Source organism: Aotus nancymaae, unplaced genomic scaffold (genome assembly GCF_030222135.1).
Source record: "Aotus nancymaae isolate 86718 unplaced genomic scaffold, 86718_ANA_hifiasm-v0.15.2.pri h1tg000002l, whole genome shotgun sequence".
Taxonomy (NCBI): domain Eukaryota; kingdom Metazoa; phylum Chordata; class Mammalia; order Primates; family Aotidae; genus Aotus; species Aotus nancymaae.
Genome location: NW_026988413.1, coordinates 8,790,557 through 8,816,184, shown reverse-complemented (window position 1 = coordinate 8,816,184; position 25,628 = coordinate 8,790,557). Strand labels below are relative to the sequence as shown.

At 48.0% G+C, this 25,628-nt stretch overlaps 1 protein-coding gene and 1 non-coding gene across 2 annotated transcripts in view; one reads left to right on the top strand and one right to left on the bottom strand.

Moving 5' to 3' along the window:
- Positions 1–18,202, bottom strand: part of LOC105711040 (zinc finger protein 746) — a 47,154-nt gene extending 28,952 nt beyond the window's left edge. The window contains 6 exon segments of the mRNA XM_064372341.1: positions 13,937–14,050; positions 15,058–15,184; positions 15,273–15,287; positions 15,289–15,380; positions 15,383–15,536; positions 17,466–18,202. Of these exon segments, the coding sequence (XP_064228411.1) occupies positions 13,937–14,050; positions 15,058–15,184; positions 15,273–15,287; positions 15,289–15,380; positions 15,383–15,536; positions 17,466–17,498 (535 nt within the window). The 5' untranslated portion in view covers positions 17,499–18,202.
- On the top strand, positions 3,101–3,172 carry TRNAC-GCA (transfer RNA cysteine (anticodon GCA)). Its single transcript has one exon. It is a non-coding gene; the product is annotated as a tRNA-Cys (tRNA).
- Positions 18,203–25,628: the final 7,426 nt, after the last annotated feature.

Below are 25,628 nucleotides of genomic sequence, written 5' to 3'. Positions count from 1 at the left end.
GCAGAAGGGATCACTCAATTATATCAACCATCTCGAAAACTAAAGGATGTGATGGTGTTGCATGCTTTGGAGAACAAACGACTTTTTTGGTACAAAATCTCAACATTCATGGAGGTTCAGCAATACAGCATAGAATTCAGAAGTACAATTCATGACTTTCAGTATCCCTTACAGTAATCCTGTTTCATGAACCTTTTTAAAAATTAAAATACATTTAATAATTCTTCAAATTTTTATAAAAACAACAGAAGTTAATATTTTAGATAAATTGAAAACAGGTTCTTTCTGTTCAGATATACTTTAAAAACAAAACAAAACAAAAAACAAAACAGGTTCTTGCAATAAAACTATTTGAAAGCAAGAAAGTCTTACTATCTCTACACTGAATGGCAGGAAAACACAGCAGAGAGGTAGGCACTGAAGACAGAGCCTGGTCAAGTGTAGTGTCACTTGAGGCTCTGTCTAATTTGATCATTTAGCAAATGGCGCTTTGCTCTACTCTCCTGAGTTGAAAATACTCTGTATCTTGTGACCTTCCTTATTACTATAAGATGTAGTGGACTGAACAGAAATTTTGTTTTCAATGATGTGCTTCATAATTTCCTATTCATTAAAGCAGATTCCTTTTGTTAACAAGACATGTGAACTTTTTATTTCATACTTTTTATTCCCCTTCAAAAAGTGGCATTGGTGACTCAAAGGATAAACGTTTGCGGGGATGGATACCCCATTCCCCATGATGTGCTGATTTCACACTGCATGCCAGTTTCACAACAGCTCATATACCTTGTAAATATACACACCCAGTATGTACCCACAAACACTTAAATTTCTTAAGAAGTGGCTTCTGCTGTTCCAGTTTCACAAACACTTAGAGCTTTGGCTTAGAACTTGGGTACTTGACCCTTTCCCGTCCCTGTCCTCCAGATGAGATGCTAATGTGGTCACCCATTGGCACGCTGGAATGAAAGCCAAGCCAGCCAGACAGCCAGAAAGGAGAAATCGGCTTCTTTTTATTTTTTTTGAGACAGAGTTTCGCTCTTGTTGCCCAGGCTGGAGTGCAATGGCATGATCTCGGCTCACTGCAACCTCCGCCTCCCAGGTTCAAGAGATTCTCCTGCCTCAGCCTCCCAAGTAGCTGAGATTACAGGCATGTGACACCACACTCGGCTAATACATTTTTTTTTTTTTTTGTATTTTGAGTAGAGATAGGGTTTCTTCATGTTGGTCAAGCTGGTCTCGAACTCCCAACCTCAGGTGATCCATCCACCTCGGCCTCACAAAGTGCTGGGATTATAGGCGTGAGCCACCAGGCCCGGCCGAAATCAGTTTCTTGAACCTGTGGAAAGCCATGCCTGGAGCACCTAGCTGTGGACTTTTAAGCGGCAGATAAGGAAGCTTCTGGTTGGTTTCTTTCCGTTTTGCTTTAACTGTTCAGCATTCATAGCCAAACCTGATCATCATTCAAACTATCCCCTTTCAAGATCTGAAAATCTGAAAAGTCCTTTAATGGCACCTCATCTGATGTTTACCTGTTGTCCATACTGTTACTTAAAACGGCTCATTATCCTCATTCTGACCTTAATCTTGTACATCTCTCTCTGTTCCTATGACCCCAGAGCCACCTTGGGGTTCAGCTATCTGCCTGCCCATTATGGACCCCATGTTTGGCCTCTCAATCATGATTCTAGCTTCTTTGAGAGCTTGGCCAGTGGTCTATCTACCTTCCCCTTCTGCATCTGGGGATACACACACCTCTGGTCTTTCCCACCTTTGCTCTGGGGTAGCCAGTCCTTGCTGAAGGAAATTGTAGAGACAGAAAAATGGTCCCACTGCAAATCTACACCATTCTGACCTCAAGCAGCATCTCTCTGCTAATGAGCAATGATCCTATTCCTTTCTAATTCACCCCTTCTCCATTTCCCATAGTCCTGGTTCACGCTTTGCCCTTCTTCCCAAGTAATGAGTCCCACCCTACCTCTCTGTTCTCTTTGGATGACCTGTTTTCTACCTGACCGAGAAGACCAAGGCCTTGGAGGCCCCTCAGCATCCCCTGCTGCTCTGCATCTTCCCCTTCTCCTCATCTCCTCCTGGCTAAGAGACAAAGTCTGCTTTTAACCAATTTCCTGCCAATGTATATTTAGATGATCTCCAGTGTTTTGCTGTGAGGAATTAAAAACCACTGTGATGAACATCCACATACATGTGTCTTCATACACTTATATGAATACTTTTGAAGGGTAAATTCCTAGAAGTGGTACTCTGTAGAGTACCATATTTTTAACGTTGTTTATTCTTTTAATTTTATCTTAGGTGCATGTGCAGGTTCGTCATACAGGTAAACTCATGTCACAGGGATCTGATTATTTTGTCAGCCACATACTACGCATATGTCTTTTCTCTGATCTTCTCTCCTTCCACCATCCACCCGCAGGTAGGTGCCAGTGTGTGGTGTTCTCCTCTCTGTGTCCACGTGTGCTCATCATTTACCTCCCACTTGTAAATAAGAATATGCGGCATTTGGTTTTCTCTTCCTTCGTTAGTTTGCTAAGGATAACACCCTGTAGCTCCAACCATGTTGCTCCAAAGGACATGATCTCATTCTTTTTTGTGGCTGCATAGTATTCCATGGTGTATATGTGCCACATTTTTAAAAGACTGAGTATTATTTGTTGAGTCACTTTTTTTTTTTTTAACAAAAGCAATTTGCTTTTCACTTGACAAATTATCACGAACAGTATTCTACATCAAATACAAGCCTCCAAATAGGGTCTCCTTTAGTGCAGGGGAAGGTGGTGTCACCCAGTTAGAATTCTGCCCCAGCCCAGCACACCTGGCATGATGCTCAACAGCTACTGTCAAAGAGGATTATCTGGATGATTTGAAGGGTCTCTCCAGTTACAGAGCTCAACCAGGCCACCAGGGTGCCCTCAGCCAGGAGCACACAGAAGAGATGGAGAAAGAAGTATTAGTGACAGGGAGGCCAGAGTTCAGAGAAACAGAACTGGTCTGGACATCCCAACCGGCAGAGCTGGGTCTTGCTCTTGGGTGTGCTGGGGACACATGAAAAGGGGTTTAATTACACTATCCTCCTATCAGTGGGGGTATAACTCAGGGGTAGAGCATTTGACTGCAGATCAAGAGGTGTCTGGTTCAAATCCAGGTGCCCCCTACACTGGTTTACTTTCAATCATCAAAGTGGGTCCTGGGTCATAAGCTCCTCCCAATCCACCCTGGAAAAAAATGACACAGCATATCTAATCTCAGACCCATAGCATCTCTGAAGTGCAGACTCAATAGTCCTCAGGTGATTTTATGGACTTTAAAGTTTGTGACGCACAGACCCCTGTCTTCTGCAGCCCTCTGGGTAGCACTCCAACACTTTTGCAGAGTTGTCCAGAATCTCCCCAGGCATATCCATGTGATCCCCAAGAGAGGGCTGGGCCATGTCTCTAAGTCCTGCTGCATTCTCCACAGCACCCAGCTTGTGCTGAGGCACACAACTACATGAGCCAGCAGCAGCCTCATGCCTACCTCCTACGGGCATGAGAAATCTAACGAGCTTAGATTTGGGAGCTCAGAGTGCCAAACCCTGGACTGTGGCTCTGTGTTCTAGATTTCCCACCTGGGGGTGCTGCAGACTCACACCCTGGCCTACCCAGACTATGGACCAGAGGAGAGCAGGATTCTGGGAGGGCTTGTGAGACTAAGGGCAAGGAGTGAGATGATGGAGGAAGTCTGCTGGGGCTTCCCAGAGAACTGACCTGACCTTACCAGCCTCTTTTCTCTCCTCCATGCAGACAGATACAGATCATGGGCCCAGCAAGGGAAAGGAAGCTGGAGTCAGATTCCAAAATCAGTAAGCAAAAATAAGAACAGGTAAAAAGCAACCCGACTGGAACCTTTAGTCAGTCATCTAAGGCTCATCGCAGTATTATCTTATGAACACCTTGCAGTCTGCAGCCTTTTGGGTGAAAGCAGCACACCATGGGTAGTAACTGCGGTCTCTCAAGTCTCCTCTGATAGTGGTGATAGCTAAACAAAGCAAGATGCATGACGTGGTCTTTTCTGGGATATTCTGATGCTCCCCAAAATAATGAACCTCCAGAAACTTCACAGATGCAGCAGACAACCAATAATCCCAAAAGTATGTGGCTATTTCCCATTCCCCAGTGCAGATTCCAGGCAAATGGCTGAAGGACCTATTAGGGGAAATCTGGCAGGAAGATTCACAGGCCACGACTGGGTATTTGGTAGAGTCCTTTGCTCAAGCTTAGCTTCCCCATCATCAAGGGAGGCAGGGTCTCTGAGCAGATTCAGAACTGGGGACTGGGTGAGAGGCCAGGAACCTCTACTGTGCTGGCGGTGGCTATAGTTCAGATCTACACATCAAGGGGATCACGATGAGCACTCCATTCTCAGGCCTAAAAACCTCACCACTGATGAGCCACAACCAAGACCTGTGTGTTACAGACCACAGAGTAACATCCAAACTTCATTTCAAGCTAAAGTATCAAGCTGCTTGGCCTCTGACACCCTAGGAATCTCCTAGCCCTATTGAAATCAGGCACTCCCTTTCCACTATCAGGCCTCCCACCAGCATCTCTGTCTACAGAGAACAGCTACCAGAATTCTTTTCAAGAATGTAGAAGCTCCACACACCTATGTGTTGTTCAAGCCAGGGCAAGTCACGTGTGACAAATCCACTCCAGCTTACCTACCCCCTGAAGCCTACGGATTCTTTCTACATTACAGCAAGAAATCCCTAGCATGTCAAATGCATTTGGAATTGGCCTCCTGTGAATCCAGGCTTAGGTCCACCAACTGAGCAAACAGGTTTATCCCAGCTGCTCCAGCTATGGTATCTTAAATAGAACTTTAATTGGGGCACACTCCTAATAAAAAATTCAGTCATTTAAAATTATACTGTTTCGACTTTATAAAATACTCCAAGAATCCATATCCACACAAGCTCTTGAGGATTTTGCTGACACACATTAGCCAGTTGGAAATGATTTTGGTGTGTGAGCCTTCACCTCCCAGCAACTGGTGCCCGGGCTCAGCTCAGATCCTACTTATTGTCAAGGGACAATAAGAGGTGGGGAAACAGATCTCTTGCAGTGAAAACCCTTCCATCTGGGCTGGTCAGCTTTCAGGTGGGAAGAAGGGGCAGACTTGGAGATTAGGTAGAGTTGGTGTTTTGGGATAAACTGAGTTTTTCAAATGCTCCCATAAATGCACATTATAATCCCTGAAGTTCCACTCTCTTAATCACTGAACTATTTTCAGCTAGGAGACTGGGGGATGCTGCAGATTCCATGGACATCAAAGTTTGGCATCCACGAGATCAGCCTTGGCTCTCATTTTCAGCTGTTTCGCTTACTCAGCGGCAGATCAGAGAGCTTTGTGATACAGACAGAAATATGTCTGTGTTTCAATCCATGTGGAACAGATCATACAGGGCAACACATGAGCTGACTTTTCTTTAAACTGGTAGGACCAGTCATCTTTCCCAGAGGCCACTTACAATCTGGGAACTACAAATTGGTCCTGATGGGACTGCAGGCAAAATTAACTCAACTTTTCTACATTCTGATAGAGGCTTCTGGATTTCTTTCCCTAAAAGCCACCTAGATTTCCATTATCTTCAAGTTTAACGAGGGCAGATTCCCAATCCACATTCCCTTCATTCTTCTGAAATCACTTGTTAGGCTTCCCTGCTACAAGCCAGGGCACTTTGATTAAAGAAGAGGCCATCTAAGGTGAGTGGAGACACAGAGGGCAGTTGCTGACAGGACGTCAAGAAGCTCATGCACTTCAGGGAAGCCTGCAGAGGCCAGGCTCATCACGTACACAGGACCCCAGCCCACCCTGGCTATGGAGCTCCCACTGCCACCACAACAGACACTCTCTATAGCCTCTGGCCCTACTGCCATTGCCAGAGCTCTGCCATCTCCAGAATGAATTTCAAATTCACCCTCCCTCTATGCATGATTTACTCAACATTCATAATCTTGTTTAGGGGAATATAATTAGCTAAACGTAAGCCATTACTAATTGTGCTGGTTAGTTTTATGTGTCAGCTGGTCACAGTGGCTCATGCCTGTAATTCCAGCAGTTTGGTAGGCCTAGGCGTGCAGATCGCTTGAGTCCAAAAGTGTGAGGCCAGCATGGGCAACATGGCAAAACCCCATGTCAACAAAAAATACAAAAATTAGCTAGGCATGGTGGTGTACACCTGTGGTCCCAGCTATTCGGGAGGCTCGTGTGGGAGGATCTCTTGGGCCCAGGAGATGGAGTTTGCAGTAAGCAGAGATCATGCCACTGCACTCCAGTGTGGGTGACAGAGGGAGACCCTGTCTGTCTCAAAAAAATTTTTTTCCTTTAACTGTGTCAAACTTAGTTAGGCCATGGTGGCCAGATGTTTGTCCATACCAATCTGGATGTTGCTGTGAAAGTATTTTTTAGATGTGATTAAACAATAAATCTACAGACTTATTACCCTCCAAACTGTGGATGGTCCTCATCCAATCAGAGGAAAACCTTATGAGGAAATGTCTGCTGTCCCCTAAGAAAGGAACTTGAGCTGCAACTTCAACTCTTCCCTGTGTCTCCAGGCTGCTGCCATGCCCTGCAGACATCAGACTTGCCAGCCCCACAATGGTATACTCCAATTCCTTAAAATCTCTATGTATACACACACACGCACACACACACACATGCGTGTGTGCACACACACACACACAGCCCCTATTGGTTCTACTTTCTTTGAGGAACCCTGATTCAAACACTGACATTCAGGGGGAGGACACATCTGACTTTACTGTTTTCCTAACCAGAGACTTGTGTAAGTCTCTTCCCCCGAGACTTACACAATTCTGAATTCCCCAAATGAAGAGAGTTGAGGTGTGCAAAAAATAAAAATAAAAATAAAAAAATTCTCCCCAGACCTATAAGCACTGATTTAGCCTTCAAGAAATTGGGTTTCTCTGGAGCTTCAGGTATCAAGGGAGGCTTTCTAGTGAAGACCTGACCTGCCTCCTCTCCTGTTTTGCAGAATGAGTCCACGTGTTGAAGAAAATCTAGGGGTAGAACATCCTATCACGTTCAGTGAGCGAAAAGGAAACAGGGAAGGGGCACCTGGATTTGAACCTAGCACCTCTTGATCTGCAGTCAAATGCTCTACCACTGAGCTATACCTCCATTTGATTGCCTGTCTCTAATAAGTACTATAAACCTGTATGGTCACACCCTAACTGTCAACTGTCATGAGATGTGTACTTGCTTTGTCACGTTACACCCCATTCCTCCTCCACACCTGCCTGCCAGCTCTACTTACAACTAGCACCCTTCCTTCTCTAGTTTCTGACTGAAGGCAGTGATATTAAAATCACTCAAGTTTGCAACCAGAACATCCTCAGACTTGCCTAGGAGAGCAGGACTCAAAGAAGGAACTGGCTGCTCAGCAGACCCTTTGGAGGTGAGGCTGGGCTGGGCAGAGCTGGGTAAAAGCAAAAGTTTTTGGGCCCCACTTGAGGACTCCTAAGCCAGACTCTCTGGGAAGGAACCTAGGGACAATGTGTACTTCTAACCAACTCCCTGGACCATTCCAACTCATGGTTTGGAGCTACTGGTTTAATCTGTTTCCTTCCATGGTATAGATCTAGAAAAAAATGACAATAATTAAAATCATGCCCAAAACAAAACACACCTGATTAATGACCAAGTCATGACAAGAATCCACATTCACGATAAAGGGCTTCTTTGCACTGAACACTCTTTGTACTGAGGCAGGAAGATGAACTGCCTTTTTCTTTCCTTTTATCCTCCATTCACTGAATCCCACAATGTGTCAGATAAAAGTAGTGACCAGAAGAAAGGATCCAATCCATGGAAAATTGGCAAAATGAGGAATGTGTGGTCACTAGGGCATGACATAGGACGGCGTGATTGCAAACGTGGGCAGCTTGAAAGGAAGGACCAAGAAGTGACGCTGTATTGAACCAGGGACTACCTGATATGCAGCCAGATGCTCTGCTCCTGAAATATGCCCTCTTATCTGTTTGGACTTTCCTGATTGACACTGTTTCACCTATGTTTCCACACCCAAGGATCTAATATACATTGTAATTTCTCGTCATTTTCAGTGAACCACTGGCAACGGACTGACCTCATTCAGACAGACCTCTATCTAGCTTTGAATTTACCCTGTCCTTCCCCATAGACTTATCACAGGACTTCTAGAAATCTTCCCTGCCTAGAATCCTGTAGCCTCCTCCTCAGTCCCTGTGTAGGGCAACAGTTTGGAGAATTGCTGTTTAGAGCTGGAAGCTTCCGCTCTTCTCTTCTACTTCAGTTTTTTCTTCTCTAACGAACTTCCCACACTCTCTCTCCACTTCACTTTCACCCTCTGCACAGTGGGGACTTTGGGCCTTGTCCTACATTTTTTCAACTGTCTTCTCTTCTTCCCTTTCCTCTCTTACTAGTCCCTGGCTTTAAAAGGGAGATGCGTTAACAGAGAGGACCCAGCCCCATGCTGACCCCAAACCGTTAGCTCAGCACAACTGGAAGAGCCAGGACCAGGCACAGAGGCTGGCTATTTGAGCCCTGAAGCTCAGGCCTCCAGTATGCCATGAATTAGGACCAGGATCCCTCCCCCATCAGGTTGGCAAAAATGTAATTATAGAAACTGTGCAAAGATGTAAGGAAACAGCTTCTTCATAGCTGCTGCTGGGCGCACCCGGTGGCACTGGGGTCCCCCTGGGGAGAGCCATATGGCAATGGAGAAATGAAATCAAGCCTACGATGTGGTGAGGTCACTGCTGGGTCTGTTTCCTAGAGAAGCATCCCCACAGGGCCACAAAGAGACAGACCCAAGAATGCTCACTACAGTATCGCTTGTGAGCGTGAAAAATCAGGAAAAGCTTAAGTGTCAATCAGTGGAGGAATGGAAAATAAATTACGATATAGTTGCTTCCGGAATATTAAGCATCTGTTAAGAGGAATTAACTTGATCTAAATGTAACAACGTGGATGAGTCTGAAATACAGAATAATGAGTGATAAATACAAAGACATCTATGTAATTTTCAAAACAAAAAAATATATAATATATTGCTTACAACTACGAATACACACAGGAGGTGTTTTAAAATGTATATAGAGGTCAGGCGCAGTGGCTCACACCTGTAATCCCAGCACTTTGCGAGGCCGAGGTGGGTGGATCACGAGGTCAGGCAATCGAGACCATCCTGGCTAACATGGTGAAACCCTGTCTCTCCTAAAAACACAAAAAATTAGCCAGGCATGCTGGTGTGCACCTGTAGTCCCAGCTACTCAGGAGGCTGAGGTAGGAGAATCACAGGAACCTGGGAGTGAGCCAAGATCATACCACTGCACTCCCGCCTGGGCGACAGAGTGAGACTACATGTCAAAAAAAAAAAAATGTGGATAGAAAAAAATAAACATAGACAATTCAGGACAAGTGGCTGCCCTAGGGAGACCTAAAAAGGGATTTAAATGTTATCAAAAGTACATTCTTTCACATGCACGCACGCACACACACACGTTTTAAATTACGAAGCACAGCATACATTGAGCAAATAGTTATTGAATTCCTACTCTGTGCTAGGCAGTATTCTAGGTGCCTAGAATGATTATATGAAGAAAACAGACAAAAAATTTTTGTACTTTTGAAATTGACATTCTAATGAGGGAGACCTGACATATGATGAATCTACAAATAGGAAACATATACATTACATGATGCTGTCTGACAGGAAGACCTGGAAGAAAGGAGGCCTGGAGTCCTGGGTCGGGAGAGGCTCCAGTACCAGTGATGGGAAAGGCCTGCAGGTGGGACCTGCCTGAGGAGCACTCACGGCAGAGGGCACTGCACAGGGCAGAGGGTACAGCACTGGGGATGGTGCAGCTGGGCAGAGAGTGAGAGAAAAGTGAAGCAAGGGAGCCAACAGTGTGGGTCAGATGGAAAGCCAGCACTTGGGCCTAAAAAGGATCACTCTGCTGGGCTGAGATGAGACTTGGCGGGGTGGCGGGGATCAGGGCAGGAGCAGAGGGGCTGGTGGCAACCTCAGCAAGAGACGATGGGCCTCGGTGTCAGAGGGGAGGGGACGAGGTGTGGACAGACTCTGGGATAACCTGGCAGGGAAGGCCAATAGTGTTTCTGGTGGGGTGGATGTGGATGTGGAGGAGGGGTCAGAGAGGACTCCTGGGGTTTTGCCTGCAAGTAGAAGGATGGAGCTGCCATTTACCGGGATGCGGAGAATGAGGGAGCAGCAGTCTGTTCAGGGAAGACAGGAGCTCAGCTCTGGGAACGTTTAGGGGTAAGTCTATAAAACACTCACGTGGAGATGCAGGCCAGGCAGCTGGGTATGCGGAATTTGGGGCAAAGGTCCAGGTTTGAGGCACACATTCCTAGATGGTACATGTGGCCCCAAGACCCTGGGGGATGAAACACAGGAGTGGAGAGAGGGTGTGAGGAAATACAAGTTGTGGAGAAAGGGTGTGAGCACCGAGGGCGCTCTGGGGCCAACAGGCCCCACAGGACAATAGGAACCAGCAAAGAAAGATCGGCGAAGGTGGGAGTAGAGTGAGCAATGCGGCAAGTGTTACAAACAGGCCAAGACAGACAGACCTTTCAGCACCATGGAGGGCCCTGGCAACCGAGGTTGGAGAGGTTTTGGTGGAAGCGGTCAGAGAACAGGAGGGAAGCGCAGATGTTCCCGAGGGGCTCTGCACAAAGGGGAGCAGAGAAGCGGGCAGTGGCTGGAGGGGTAGGGGTCAAGGCAGGATTGCTTGTGTTGCTCTGGAGAAGGTGGCATAGGTTGGGATGCAGCGCCAGGTGGAAGTGCAGCTTTGGCTGGAGAGTCAACAGTTCAGCAGTCACAGGAGTGAAGGCAGAGAAGAGCGCACAGGTGCAGGCAGATGGCGTGGTGAGGGCTGTGTGAGTGGTGTATTTCTCTTTAATTAAAAAAGGGGGGTTAAAATATAAAACCATTCTTAGCTGTGCCCCATACAGAAACAGATAAGCTAGGTTTGGTCCTCAGCCACAGTTTGCTGGCCCCTGGGCTAGGCAGACACAGTGTGACTGTGTGGCAGAGCGCCCACTGAAGTCGCGGGTCATGGATGTCACGTGACACCAGCAGCCAGCTCGCCTGGTTCTCTGCAGCCACGTGCAGCTGCTTGGCTGCAGGTGCAGAGCACCGATGGATTTCACCAGGTGGATGCAATGAACAACAGAAGGGAAGGGCACTGAGGCTGTGTGCAAGCAGGGAACACAATGGTGGGCATGGAGGGAGATGAGCAAGGGCAGTGAAAAGGCAGCAAGATCGATGGCCTGCAGGTCTTGAAGGGCTGGAAAACTGCTGGAATCAGGACACCAGACAGGGAACTGGAAGGGTGGTGGGAGGCGGCTGGGGAGTGGTGTGCTGGAGATGGAGAGGGTCGGGGAGGAGGGTGCAGTCACTGTCATCACAGTCATGGATGGCCATGGGGCAGGGGAAGGGGGCACAGAACTATCCACATGGAGGCTGCCATGGCCATGACTGAGAGCAGGAAGAAGGACAAGAGAGGGAAGGTCTACAGAGGCAGCAAAAATACGAGAAATGAGACCCAGAGGCAGGGTCTCTAGAGAGGAAGTGAGGGTGGCAGAGGTGCAATCATGAGGGGTGAGGATCCTGTCCCCAGTAGGCCCAGGCTGAGGGAGGCAGGGAAGAGGAGGACGGCTGCGGTTCCCTGGAGCTCAGTCCAAGCAGGGAACACTCAGGACCTGGCAGGTCTGCTGAGCCCTGAGTCCCATAAGGCTCAGTGGAGGGGTACGCAGGAGGTGAGAAGGGGAGGTGAGGTCTCACAAGGGGATGGGCCAGGCCAAATGTGGTGAGGGATGAGCTGTATTCCTGGCTTCTTGGACAAAGAGGACAGGGATAAAGGCCACACAGGATCCCTGCCGACAGGCTCAAGGTGGACAGTGGAGTTTGTCTCTACTCATCTTGTTTACTGGTGGGTAGAGTCCACGGATGCTGCTGAACATTGTACGATGCAGACAGAGTGTGGCGGGGGTCTTACCAGCAACCAACATAATTTGGGGGACGTCTTTACTCATTTAATGATGGTGTGGAAGCAACGGAAGCCTCCACACACAGTGTAAACACAACAAAACCCACCCACTCAGAACCTCCCACTCAGGCTAGGAGGCTCGACTCGCCTGGGTTGTAACCCTCTTTTCCAGCCTGACGCTATCTGTTCTCAGCCATCTTTCTGTCCTCTAGTGCTCAGCACTGTCCTTGACACCTAGGAGATTCTCCAAATGCATCTGTGGAACTCAACTGTGAATGTCCTGATGACGACTGGCAAAGCGGCCAGCTCGGAACATGCTTCTGCCCTTAGGAAAGTGCCAATCTAATTGATATGAGATGACAAACATGGGAGACGCGTTTAATTTCACACAAGTGGAGCACAGGAGGCCCCTGCGTAACACCACCTTTCTCAGTGTCAGACGAAAGGGAAAACCAAGGCAGGTGGGACGGTCAAGGGTGGATCTTCTGGAGGAATCAGGGGTCCAGCCTGCCAGACATGTGGTCTCCCTGGTCAAATGAACCAGCAGGTCTTCACTTCACTTTAGGAATTTCATTTCTCTCCTGTGTCTACCTGTCTTTCTCTTAACTTTCAAAGGTGAGGAGTAGCTCCAGGGAAATCTGAGACACTGATATCTGGTAACCAGATTCACCTTAAATAAATGTGTGCTTCTAATCAACCGAACCATATGGCTGACCAATGGGTGTATGTTCTACAACTGCTACTGCTTTAAATTCAGGTTGAAGACGGGCACAGTGGCTCATACGTGTAATCCCAGCACTTTGGGTGGCTGAGGCAGACAGATGGCCTAAGATTAGGAGTTCAAGACGAGCCTGGCCAGCATGGTGAAACCCTGAGTCTAAAAAACCACAAAAATTAGCTGGGCATGATGGCAGGTACCAGTAATCCCAGCTATCTGGGAAGCTGAGGCAGAAGAATTGCTTAAACCCAGGAGATAGAGATTACAGTGAGCCAAGATAGCACCACTGCAGTCCAGCCTGGGTGACAGAGGGAGACTCCAACGCAAATAAAAATAAATACGTTAATTCATCAATTAAGATTGGTTCTCGGAGGCAAGGCTGACTCTCTGCAAAGCTTTGAATTAATCTTGGTTTCAATACACAGCTGATCCTTGAAAAACATGGTTTTGAACTATGCAGGCCCACTGATAAGTGAATTTCCTTCTCCTCTGCTACCCCTGAGACAACAAGAACAACCCCTTCTCTCCCTCCTCAGCCTACTCAGTCTGAAGATGACGCTGAGGATGATGACATTATGATGACCCACTTCCACTTAATGAGTAGTAAACATATTTCCTTTTCCTTATTTTCCTAATCATTTTTCTGTAGCTTATTTTAAGTATACAATACATAGTAACTAGGACATATAAAATATGTGTTATTGACTGTACATAGTATCATTAAGGCTTCTGGTCAACAGGAGACTATTAGCAGTTAACTTTCTGGAGAGTCAAAAGTTAGACATAGACCTTGGGCTGCGTGGGATTGGGGTCTGTCGCCTCTGGCCCGTGTTGTTCAAGAGTCGACTATTCTCCTGCCTTCCCTCTCAGTGTCCTCCTCTCCCTCCCGTCATCTGTGCCCTGGCTTTGTCTCTTCCTAAAAGAGTAGGTTTGCCACCTGTTTCCCTGATAGAAAGTGTTTGTTTCTGGAGCATTAGCTGAGTAAGTCAGAGGTTAAAACTCCACTATAACAAAACTCAGACTAAAAACAAGTAAGTTTGATGTGTCTCCTCGGCTCTCTCTGGAAAGATCACACCGTTCCTGGCCTTTCCGTCTGTCTCCCGCAGATCACCTGATGCCTCCCTGGCCTTCTCTCAGCCCTTACCTGGACTGGGGTCCACAGGAACATCTGGAATCTTGGGGCCGGGGCGGCGCCAGCTGCAGGGCTCCTTCCCTTGTTCAATCTGGGAGAGGACCTCGGGCTTGGAGATGGCGTAGTCTGAGGAAAGACAGAAGGTTAGTTTTTGCCTCGTTCCAGTCAGAGCTGGGGACAGTCAGCCCGGAAAACCAACAATGGTCTAGAAAGGAAACCTCTTGATTGTCATAGAGCAGGAGCTCTCAGCCACAGGCAATTTTGCTCCCCAGGGACGTTCGGCAAAGTCTGGACACAATTCTGATTGCTGTGCCCAGGGCTTGGGGAGAGGTGACTGGCATCTGGGGGGTAGAGGCCAGGGCTGCTGCTGAACATCCTACAATGCAGAGGATGGCCCCGACACAGAATCACCCGGTCCCAAATGTCAGCAGTGCCAGAGTGAAGAAACTGCCACAGAGCGTGCATGTGAAACAGCGGCACGCTTGTGCTGATGAAATGTCACCTCACGACTGCACCTGCTCCCATCCTCTCTATCAGGCCTCACTGCCCTCAGCTCCGGGGTCACACAGAAACCATCAGGAAGAGGAAATCAGCCCAGGAAGAAACAGAGTCCAGGCCCTTCCTGGGCAGGATCAAACGAGGAGAGCAGCAGTAGCCCCAGGGGCTGAGGGAAGCAGAGTTTTGAGGCATGAAGAAAACGTCTGCTGCAAGCAGCACCATCTGCCCATGTTCTCCACTGACCTCGAGGCACGTCGCCGTAAGGGCCACGCATCTCTGTAGGAGAAGGCTGAAAGAAAGAGTCTTTCTCAAGTGTGAGTGGATTACATACTGGATCTGAGAGCGGGAGGGGCCTTCCCTGCTCCAAGTCAGCACCAACAGAAAGGTTCACACCCTGGGCCTGCGGAGAAGAGACACCACCGCCTTTCCCAGCCTGCCATTCTGGGAAACTCAACACAGAGGGGAGCTTTTGATTCCATCACCCAGGGCTCATCTTTCATAGGAAGTAACAACTTGCAAGGTCAACAACGTTTCTGGTGATTTAGGTATCACTGCCACGAAAACAACCACGTGGAGAGAGACGTACAAGGACTTGCAAAATCCCATTTAACAGAGAAATGAGTGTCAGGCCTTACCCAGGGAGACCAGCATCTCGTAGTTGCCCCTCATCACATGCTTGTAGAGTTCCTTCTGCCAGTCCTCCAGCTTGCCCCACTCCTACTTGGAGAAATACACGGCCACATCATCAAAGGTCACAGGCACCTGGAACCACAAGTGTCACACTTGCTCATCCATGTGTTCAAAGGCTCAGCCCCTCAGGCCCCCACACCACAATGCATCCTGAGGCTACCTTGGGGGCCTCCCCTCTTGCTGCCCGGGGGCAGTCGCAGGATCCAGAAGTTCCTGCTGGGCTCCAGCTGCCTCTGCAGCAGCTTGTACTCCCACATGGCCTTGCCCTCAGCTGGTTCCCGAACTCCACGGCTGTATTCTTGCAGTTGGCCAGCTTCTTCTCTGCCATCCCGGTTCAACCTTCGAAGGAAAGCAGGCAAGCAGCCTGTGATTCAATCTTCCTTTCTGTGGCCTGAGTCGTGGCTGCCATTGTCCATGGAGAAATCTTTCAGAAACAAAAGAGAAACAGCATCATTCATTCCACCCATTGTCTTCATTGATCCCCTCTCTCTCCAGGCACGAGGGAGCGGGGCTGGGAGCCCATATGTGTGGACAAGTGGGGCCATCCCGTATCACATGCCAGATCTCAAGTTGGCAATCACTGCTTGGGTATCTTAGGTCTATGTATGGGTGGATGCCCTTGCTCCAGGCCTCTGCAGCACAATGTAGACCTTTATCATGGCGCTTACCAACCTACACAGTAATTTTCTCCCCACGCCTACACTATGGGCTCCCTGAACGTGGTACTGCATCTTTTCACACCACAGTCCTTGACACATGGTTGGTACCCAGTGCAATCTTGCTACGTAAACAGTGACTTAGCATTGCTGGGCATTTTAGTGGAGAAATGGTAAACTGCAGATTTACTAGAGCCCAGCCTGCCCCTCCTGTCTTCATTACACAGGAACTGACTACTGACGATGACCCAGCAAAAAAAAAAACAGCTGGTTCACTGAAACAGCGCAGAAGAGTATTGCTCAATATTTTTATTTTAAAGCATTTCATGTCCTCTGTTAATAAACATAACAATCTAATGGCCAGATCCTCCTCCCCCAGGACAGTCTCATTTTGTCCCCTTCCCATCTGCCCCTCCCCCACAGGCTAAAATCCCCATGACTACAAACCTCCATTGGCCAGTTAGGTTTTTTGACACTGCATGAGCCCCACAAGATTCTTTCTCTTTCCCAATTCCCACCCCTCTCAAGGTTAAAACGATGGCCTCAGACATGTTAGTAGCCACACCAGGAACAGTAACATGCCCTACAGTCTGGTGAGAAAAACTGACATATGCCACAAAGTTACACTTACATATGGGCAATAACCATCTTAATTAGAGACGAGGGGCTTCCCTGTCATTGGACACATTCACATGGCGTATTAGTGACTGGCAGCTGGTGACAAGGAAGAACAGGCACACTTTGCCTTAGGTGGCAAGCTAGACTACTTGAGCCACCCGTATCTGAAGGTGGGACCTACAGAGCAGAGAGGAGTTCCTGGTATCCATGCCCAAAGATTGACGCCTCCTTAGGACATTCTGCAAAATAATCCCTCAACTAGAGACTGGTGACTATTCGCAAAATGAAGAAGTGGCTACTAGAAACCAGTGTGGATTCACTTAGAGAAAGTCACTGAGAACTAGAATGTAAACGGACACCTCAAAAAGTAGAGACAAAAGGAGAGTTTCAGCAGAGGCCCAAAAAAACTTGTCCAGGACAGCGGTCAATAGCCTGTCTGGCTGTTTGGAAGGAAGCAGGATCCAAAGAAGGTAGGACTCCAAAGGGTCTTCAAGGCTGGGAGGTTCTGGACAGGCAGAACTACTTCTAGGCAAAAACCCGGATGTGGGTGGGGGTCTTGCTCTCAAAGAGTAGATGGTCCCATAGGCAACTGGGCGGGCTGACTTGGTTCTGGGCTTGAATCTGCCCTCCACGTAAGGCCACTGTCCCTTCCCTCGCCCCTCCTTTCTCAGATCAATCCCTGTCACGTGATCCCAGACGCCAAGAGTTTACTCCAGAAGCATCCTTGCACCTGGTCACCAGCTCCCCATCCACCGAAATCCTACCCATCCTCCAAATGCATTATTACAGTCTTTGTGTGGCATGAAAGGGACCTCTGCATAAACTACTTCATCAGGAAAATACTCATCTTTTACACATGGACAACAGGATGCACGGTTTTCTTACAATTGTGATGGGGCCAAGAAGCCCCGTGTGAGGTCTTCACGCTATGTGGTGAGAGGTGGCAACTGTGCGCTGCCCATTCCGGCCCAGCTTCTTACTGACTGGTGGCTGGAAAATGTGGGGCTTTCCTTAGACTCTTGCCAGGGGAGCCGAAACTCTTGAGAGAAGCTGATGGTAAGAGGAGCCAGATCCCTCACCCGCTGTCCACTCGCAGGATGAAGTCCCCGCATGCAGGCCCCTTCCTAGTCTCCGCAGCCTCCTCTCCCACTGCCTCCAAACCAAAAGTATCTTCTCCAGGCTCATGGGACTCCATTCTGTTCCTGCGTTGCAGAATATTCAGGAGACTGGACAGACCAATGGGTGAAACAGGAGGATTTTATTAAGGTGGCCACAGGCTCAGCGGATTAGTATCCCAAGACTGAGCGCCTAACAAAGACAGGGCTTGACTTTTATACATGTAGGATGACTAAGCAGCTAACAGGTTTACAAAAGCCAGAACAAAGAACAGTTAATTAATTTGTAACATGTCTTGTGATCTATGTTACATTTGAAAATAGCATTTTGAGAAACACATTGTACATTCTTTGGGTGTTATCTTGCCCTGTGACCTTGCAGCTGATCAGCAAGAAAAACAGGAGTCTTGAGATGCCTGGGAACTTCGCTGAGAATGTGGGGAGAATAGATAAGGTAGGTTTTACAGGTAGTTAATGAATTTCCAGCAGAGCTAGGGGTTAGATTTTATATTGAATACAACACAGTAAACTTTATTATGCAGTAATTACAACTATTATTATTATTACTTAATTTCCCTCTTCACCTGAACACGCCCTGCTCTGTCCCATCTCTCTGCCCGTTTGCCCAGGCAATCCTCCCTCCCTGAAAGCTCCACCGGTCTAGCTCGACCTCATGAAATCCTAGCCTCCCCTAAAAGCCCGGCTCAAATCACAGAGGCCAGAGCATCACGCCAGGAGCGGTGAGCAGCGGTACCAGGCGGCCCCCAACGCTCCTTCCCCCGCAGCCCACCACTTGGCGTGGGGCGGCCCCGGCGCTGGGACAACCGTTCTGCCGGCGCTCGGGCTCGGCCTGGAGTTGGGGGGCCCGGCCGGCAAGCGCAGTAGGTCCCCCGGCGGACCCCGCGCCCCGTTCCCCGGAGCCCCAAGCGCGGTATTACGGCCAGGCCGCCCCGGGCCCCCAAGCCGCGCGCAGGTCGCCCTTACCTGAGCCGCAGCCCCGCCGCCGCCATGCGCGGCCCCACGCCCGACTTCCCAGTGCTCTCCACAGGCGGCGCCCACCCCGCCCTGCCTCCGCCGCCGCCGCTCCTCCCTGGCCGCAACTGCCCTGCGCCGCCCGCAGTCGCGCCAACGCTTTCAGCGCCCGGCGGGTCCACACTGCATGCTGGGAGTGTGCACATGCGACGAAGGCACATGCGGTTTCCTGGAGGCAGCGCAGCCCCACAGCCCCACCTGCAGGACGGGAGGCGAACTGCAGGCACGGAGCCTGCCCGCTACCAGGAGCGGAACCCGCGACCCCTGGCCGACCCCTCGCTCCCTTCCCAACTGCCGGGTGCTCGCGCACAGTCGCTGCTTTGGCCCCGCGACCCAAGCCGAGTGACTTGGTTACCAAAAGAGTCCCCCTCATGGGACCCTCCTGGCCGCGTCCACGGGCGAGCAGAGGCCTCCGGGCAGGGCGCCCCCGGGGTGACCGCGGCAAGGGGGTCGCTCCCTGGTCCCGCTGGGTCCTGGCGCGCCCAAACAAGCACTTCTGCCGCCTGAGGTCCTGGACCTGGAGGTTCGGACTGTTTGTTGTGGGGGACAGCTGTAACTCACCCCATCTGTGTTTGAAATGGAATAAATACTTCCAACAATAGGAAGGAATATATTCGGTAAACCCCGGTAGACACCACGTAGCATTTTCTACCAGGTATTTATTACAGTAAATATTTTTAATGGCATGAGCAGTGGAACGCAATACCATTACTGAACATTATTTTAGGGAAGAACTTGATATGGACAGATGTTCATGATATTTTAAGAGAAAAAGCCTGTGCAGAACGATCCTGTCATTGTTTTAAAATTATGACATCATGTAGCATTATATAACTGTGTACATGCATATCTATAGTTTTGAAAGTTTGGACGCATACATATATCAACATGGACGAAACAGTTTTCTTTAATAGACCACAGGCCGTTTTTATGCATTTTCTTTTTCTAATTTATGTTTTAATTTTTCAATAACAAGGATAGTATTTTTAAACAAGGAGAGAAAAATAAAAATTTAAAAGTCCTTAAGAGACTGGGGATGGAGGGCGCCTTGGACGGGGGACCCCACGTGGTTACAGAGGCGCATTGCCTTTCAGACTCCTGGGCTTAGTGGGGCTCTTTCCAGCTCGAGAACCTGCGCCACCTGGTGCGGAGTCTATGGGACTTGCCAGGCCTAGGGACCGGGATCCGAACATTGTCCCTTAGTTTCTCTTCATCAGCGTGGGCTGAACATACATCTCGGGCATCATCCGGGTTGCATTCTTGTTTGTGTATAAAAATGGAATTGCCCCAAGAGTCACGTGGGGGAAGACCTAACTCACCATGTTGCCAATGCTCCTCGTCCGACTTCCTTCTTCTGGCCACAGACGCAACCTAGCTGTTTGCTGATGCCTCCCATCTCTCACCGATTGCCCCTCAAATGACGGGGTTCAGAGATTTCCCTCCCGGAGCCCCTGGCATCATTTTGTCTTTTGGAATAAATCCCGCAAAGCGTAAAATCACCCTACTCACTCCATGAGCTGTAGGAGACCTGCCCCAGGGTTTTCCTGTTTTTTCCCTTCAGCTCTTCCACATGATTCCTTCCCCTGCAAGTAACACGTCTCCGCTGCTGGAGGTGGACCCATGTTTTATGGGTCTGAAGCTTGTGTAATCTGGGAGAACATGGTTAAGAAAAAGCCTCGCAATGTAGCAGGAGCGGCCGCGAGAAACAAAGCTCCCGGACACCTAACGGGAAGGAAGGGGTTTATTATTATTATTATTATTATTTTATTACGGCCAGGAGCCAGGCGATGATTTGTCTAAACCCAGCTCGTCTAACAAAGAGAGGCTTTGCCTTTATATAGGCTTACACTCTAGATATTACACATGAAAGAATCTTAGGTTTACAGCCTTAGAAAATGGGTTTTGGATTTACAACTTTAGGAATCGCACGTGAAAAGGTTCTGGTCTCCGGATGGAGGAGTGGGGTGGGGGTTTGATCTTGTTTAAGTAAAAACAGTGTCTTCCAGAGAGTTTCCCTAATACCAAGCGTGCTATTTACAGGACGGTGATTCAGGAGGCGCCAGTGGCCAGCCTTTTCTTCTGTTGAAATGCAGTGTGGACGTCAAGGGGGAGTTGATCCCAGATGCCTGTGTCTCCTTCCTCAGCAAAATTACAACTTTAGGAGAAGGCACAGAGCTGGTGCGGGGGAGGCACTCTGAGCTTCCTTAGCTTCCTTGTAATGTTCTGGATTCAAAAAAAGAAAAAGCCAGCAGGGACATCGGAACACACTCAAGCCTTGTCTAGGCTGGAACATGAGCACCAGGGATATTGGGCGGCGCGGGGACTGGGAGTCAGGAGACCTGTCAGTTCTGTCATTAACCGGTGGAGATCCTTGGGCAAGTCAGTCAGCACTTGCTTCAGTCAGCACTTGGTCTAGATCACTCTGTGAATGTCCCTGAGTCCAGCCTTCCTTTCACCACTTGATAGGAACCCTGTAGAAGACCACTGCTTCCTCTATCACTGAGGCCTTTTTGTGGGTCACTCTTCATGATAATTTACTTCTGTTATCAAGACTGAAGAAGGATCGGCTGCAAACAGACCTCTTAAACACCGAACAGGGAAGCAAACGGTGATTTATTTGCCCGGGGAGCTGCAGCAGGTGAAAATACCCTAACAACAGAGCTCCCTGACAAAGAAATTCCTTGCCCTTTTGAAGGTTTACAATCCTAGAAATTACATGTGAAAGGGTCTTGATCCATGAAGTAAGTGTGGGGTATGTGACTAGGTGGGGGTTTGATTGTGTTTAAGCAAAAACAATGCCTTCCTGAAAGGTTCCTCCACAGCATGCATGCGATCTATAGGAGGGCGATTAAGGGTGGCACCCACTCTGGTAGGCTGTACGTCTCCTATTGAAATGCAATGTAGAAGTGGTCCTAGAAGGGGGAAGTAGTCTTAGAAGCTTAAGAGGATTAAGGGTCACCTTCCTCAAAGACAACAACATGTTGGTCAGTCCCTGCCATGTTGCCTGGAAGAGCTACTGCCGGATTGCCTTGGAAAAGGGGCCTTATTCCTGTTTGAGGAGACAGCGATGTTACATCCATGGCAATATGGCTCCTGGGGGAACTAGGGTTTTCATGGTGTGTCCTGAAGGGCATGAGCAGTGGGGCAAAGTGCAGTCTGGACTTAAGTGACCGTCTGTGTTCCTTGAAGGAATTCAACATCATCATAGCAATCACTGTGGAAATCAGGGTTTTCCCAGGCCCTCGGACCAGGAGTGGATAGGACTGGTTGGCTGCTGGCTGCCTTCTGAGTAGCCTGCCAGGGCTACAAGGCAAAGGCCTGTGGGTAAAGGAGAAAATTCCAGTAGGAGGGAAAGACAGTTCACAGAAGGGACCGTTTACAAGCTCCTGTGACAAGAGCAGAGGCGGGCCTTGGTACAGCTGAGGAAGTGAAAAGGTGCTAACCCAAGTGTTACTTCAAGTGTTCCGTCTAGATGGGACAGGGCTCTGTCTGCCATCAGAAGAGGTCACGTGGGAGGCTGGACACAGTGGCTCATGCCTGTCATCCCAGCACTTTGGGAGGCCAAGGCAGGAGGATCGCTTGAGGCCAGGAGTTTGAGACCAGCCTGGGCAACATAGTGAGATGTCTTCTCTACAAAAAAATAAAATAAAAAATATTAGCTGGGCATGGTGGCACACACCTGTGGTCCCAGTTAGTTGGGAGGCTGAGACGGGAGGATTGCTTGAGCCCAGGAGTTGAAGGCTACAGTGAGCTATGATTGTTTCACTGCACTCTAGCCTGGGTAACAGTACAATACCCTGTCACTTAAGAGAAAAAAAAATAAAAGAGTCAAATGGCATTGTTCTCTAGCAACATATTTTGGTCCTTAAAACTAGGTTAACATTGACCCTTTTAAGGCTTTTGGGGATTCCAAAATCTACTCAGCTACCCAATTCTCGCTATTTCTTGGAGTCAGTCCTTCTCCATCATTCTCCATGGATATTAACTGAAGAAGTGGAAGTTGGAAGAATCATCTTTTGTCCTAGATTATAGTTGTGTTGAAAATGCCCTGAATGGAATACTTGGCTAGGAGAGCCAGGCCCAACTCTGTCATTAGGTGTGTTAGAACAGACACCTTGGTCACACGGAGTTTCTCTTGTAGGTGCCCACCATGACAGGCGCTGGACACTGACTCTGAGGGCCACTCTAGCAGCCAGTGGCAGTGCTTTTCCAGGCTGCTGTCCCCAGCCAAGGACTCAAGGCAGGGAAGACACAGGCTCCGGGGTATTTGAGGAGGGGGACTGCCTCTTGTTATGCACAAGGTCAGTGAGTTTTCACTCAGGCAGGTCTGGCAGCTCCTAGGAGCTTCCATTGTGAAGAGGCAACTCATAGATTACTGGTAATCTGGGTGTGATGGTACAAGTCAAAGATATTAATTAACCCACACACTAGTAGGATGGGGTATGGCTCAAGGGTAGAGTACTGGACTGCAGGTCAATGGGACACCAGTTCTGATCCAGATAACTCCTCTGCATTCTCAGTTTTGACATTTTAAATAGGTGCCTGTGTTTTAACTTCTTTTTTATTACACACTAGGGTAAAGATTTCATTTTTTTCTGAAACCAGCAAATGTTGAGGCTAGAATGTGGTGGTTTTATACATGTTAGGGAGACATGAGACATCAATCAATGTGTGTGAGATGTACATTGGTTCAGTCTGGAAAGGTGGGACAACTGGAAGCGAGGAGGGGTCTTCCAGGTCACAGGTAGATGAGAGACAAATGGTTACATTCTTCTGAGTTTCTGATGAGCCTCTCCAAAGGAGGCAATCAGAATGCATTTATCTCAGTGAGCAGAGGAGTGACTTTGGATAAAATGGGAGGCAGGTTTGCCCTAATAAATAAATAACCCTAAGCGGTTCCCAGGTTGACTTTTCCCTTCAGCTAAGTGATTTAGGGGCCCCAAGATTTATTTTCCTTTCACACTTACGTGTACAGCACTTAAAACTAAACCTGGGGCCGGGCGTGGTGCCTCATGGCTGTAATCCCAGCACTTTGGGAGGCCGATGCGGGCAGATCACAAGGTCAAGAGCTCAAGACCAGCCTAGTCAACATGGTGAAACACCGTCTCTACTAAGAACGCAAAAATTAGTCGGGCGTGGCTGCGCGTGCCTGTAATCCCAGGTACTCGGGAGGCTGAGGCAGGAGAATCGCTTGAACCCGGGAGGTGGAGGTTGCAGTGAGCCAAGATTGTGCCACTGCACTCCAGCCTGGGCAATGGAGGGAGACTCTGTCTCTGAAAGAAAACAAAACAAGAACACTGGACCTGAACAGCATCTTCTAGGAACAAAGACTATCTCAGCATTTCTTAGTTGTCTTAATTTATCTCCTTCTCCATCCAGGCAATCCCCCTGGGATGGGGGTATTGTTCTTCTATTTCCAAGACAAACCGCCAGGATCTATGGCTCAGTGAGTGAGCCCTTACGAGGCCAAGATAGTTTGCAGAGGATGAAATGTCAACAGGTGAAAGTATAAATAAAGCTCTATGTTGTGTTTAGATTTTGTAACTATCAAAGGCAATTTTATGTCATATTGAAGCTTCAAAAGCAAACTTCTGCAGAAGGGGTCACCCTTAACTACTGGTCTATTACTTAACTGTTGACCATGGTAACTATTTGATCTACTTCCTTCTCTAGGGTACATATATCCATAACAATATGCATGTATTTTATGTACACACACACATACACATGTACACATTTATGCAGATATACCATTGTTTGTGTGTATAACCTTTTTATTATACGTATACATAAGGTATTTTTTAAAGCCAAAATGAGCTCATATCATACATCTGTTGTGCAATTTGCTTTTCACTTAATGTTTCACTGAAGTGTCTTCCCGTGGCAGTGCAGTGGATCTTGCTTATCGATTTCTGTTGCATCGCATTCCATCCTGCGAATGTACTGTAATGTTTTAACCAATTCCCTGCCCATGGATATTTAGACGGTCTCTAGTGTTTTGCTGTGATGAATTCAAAAATGGCTGTGATGAACATCCACATACATGTGTCTTCATACACTTATATGAATATTTTTGAAGGATAAATTCCTAGAAGCGGTACTCTGTAGAGTATCATTTTTTATTGGTTTTTTCTTTTAGTTTTTTTCTTATTTGTTTCATTTATTTATTTATTTATTTATTTTCATTATACTTTAAGTTCTGGGGTACACGTGCAGAACGTGCAGGTTTGTTACATAGGTATACACGTGCCACGGTGTTCTGTGCATCCATCCCTCAGTCAAATTTTTATTTTAGGTTCCGAAGTACATATACAGGTTTGTCATATAGTTAAACTCATGTCACTGGGGTTTGGTGTACAGATTATTTCCTCACCCAGGTACTAAGCACAGGTATTTTTTTTCTGATCCTCTCTCTCTTTCCACCATCCACCCTCAAGTAGGTGCCTGTATGTATTGCTCCCCTCTCTGTGTCCATGTGTGCTCATCACTTAGCGCTCACTGATAAGTGAGAACATGCGGTATTTGGTTTTCTGTTCCTGCGCTAGTTTTCTTAGGATAATGGCCTCTAGCTCCATCCGTGTTGCTGCAGAGAACACGATCTCGTAATTCTTTTACAGCTGCATCGTATTCCATGGTGTATATGTGCCACATTTTTGTAATTCTGAGTATTATTTTTTAAGTAACTTTCTTTTACAAAAGCAATTTGCTTATCACTTGGCAAATTATCAACAGTATTCTATGTCAAATACAAGCCCCAGACACAGGCTCTGGGCCTCCTTTCAGTGCAGGGGAGGGTTGTGTCACATAGAATTCTGTCCCCAGTCTAGCACACCTGACATGATGCTCAACAATTGCTACTGCCAAAGAGAATTAGCTGGATGAAGGGTCTCTCCAGTTATAAAGCTCAACCAGGCCTCCGGGGTGTCCTCAGCCAGGTGCACACAGAAGTGATGGGGAAGGAAGCGTAAGTGATAGGAGGGAGGCCAGAGTTCAGAGACACAGAACCGGCCTTGACATCCCAACCAGAAGAGCTGAGTCTTGGTCTTGGTGCGTGAACACATGAAAGGGTGTTAATTATGCCATCTTCCTGGGCCT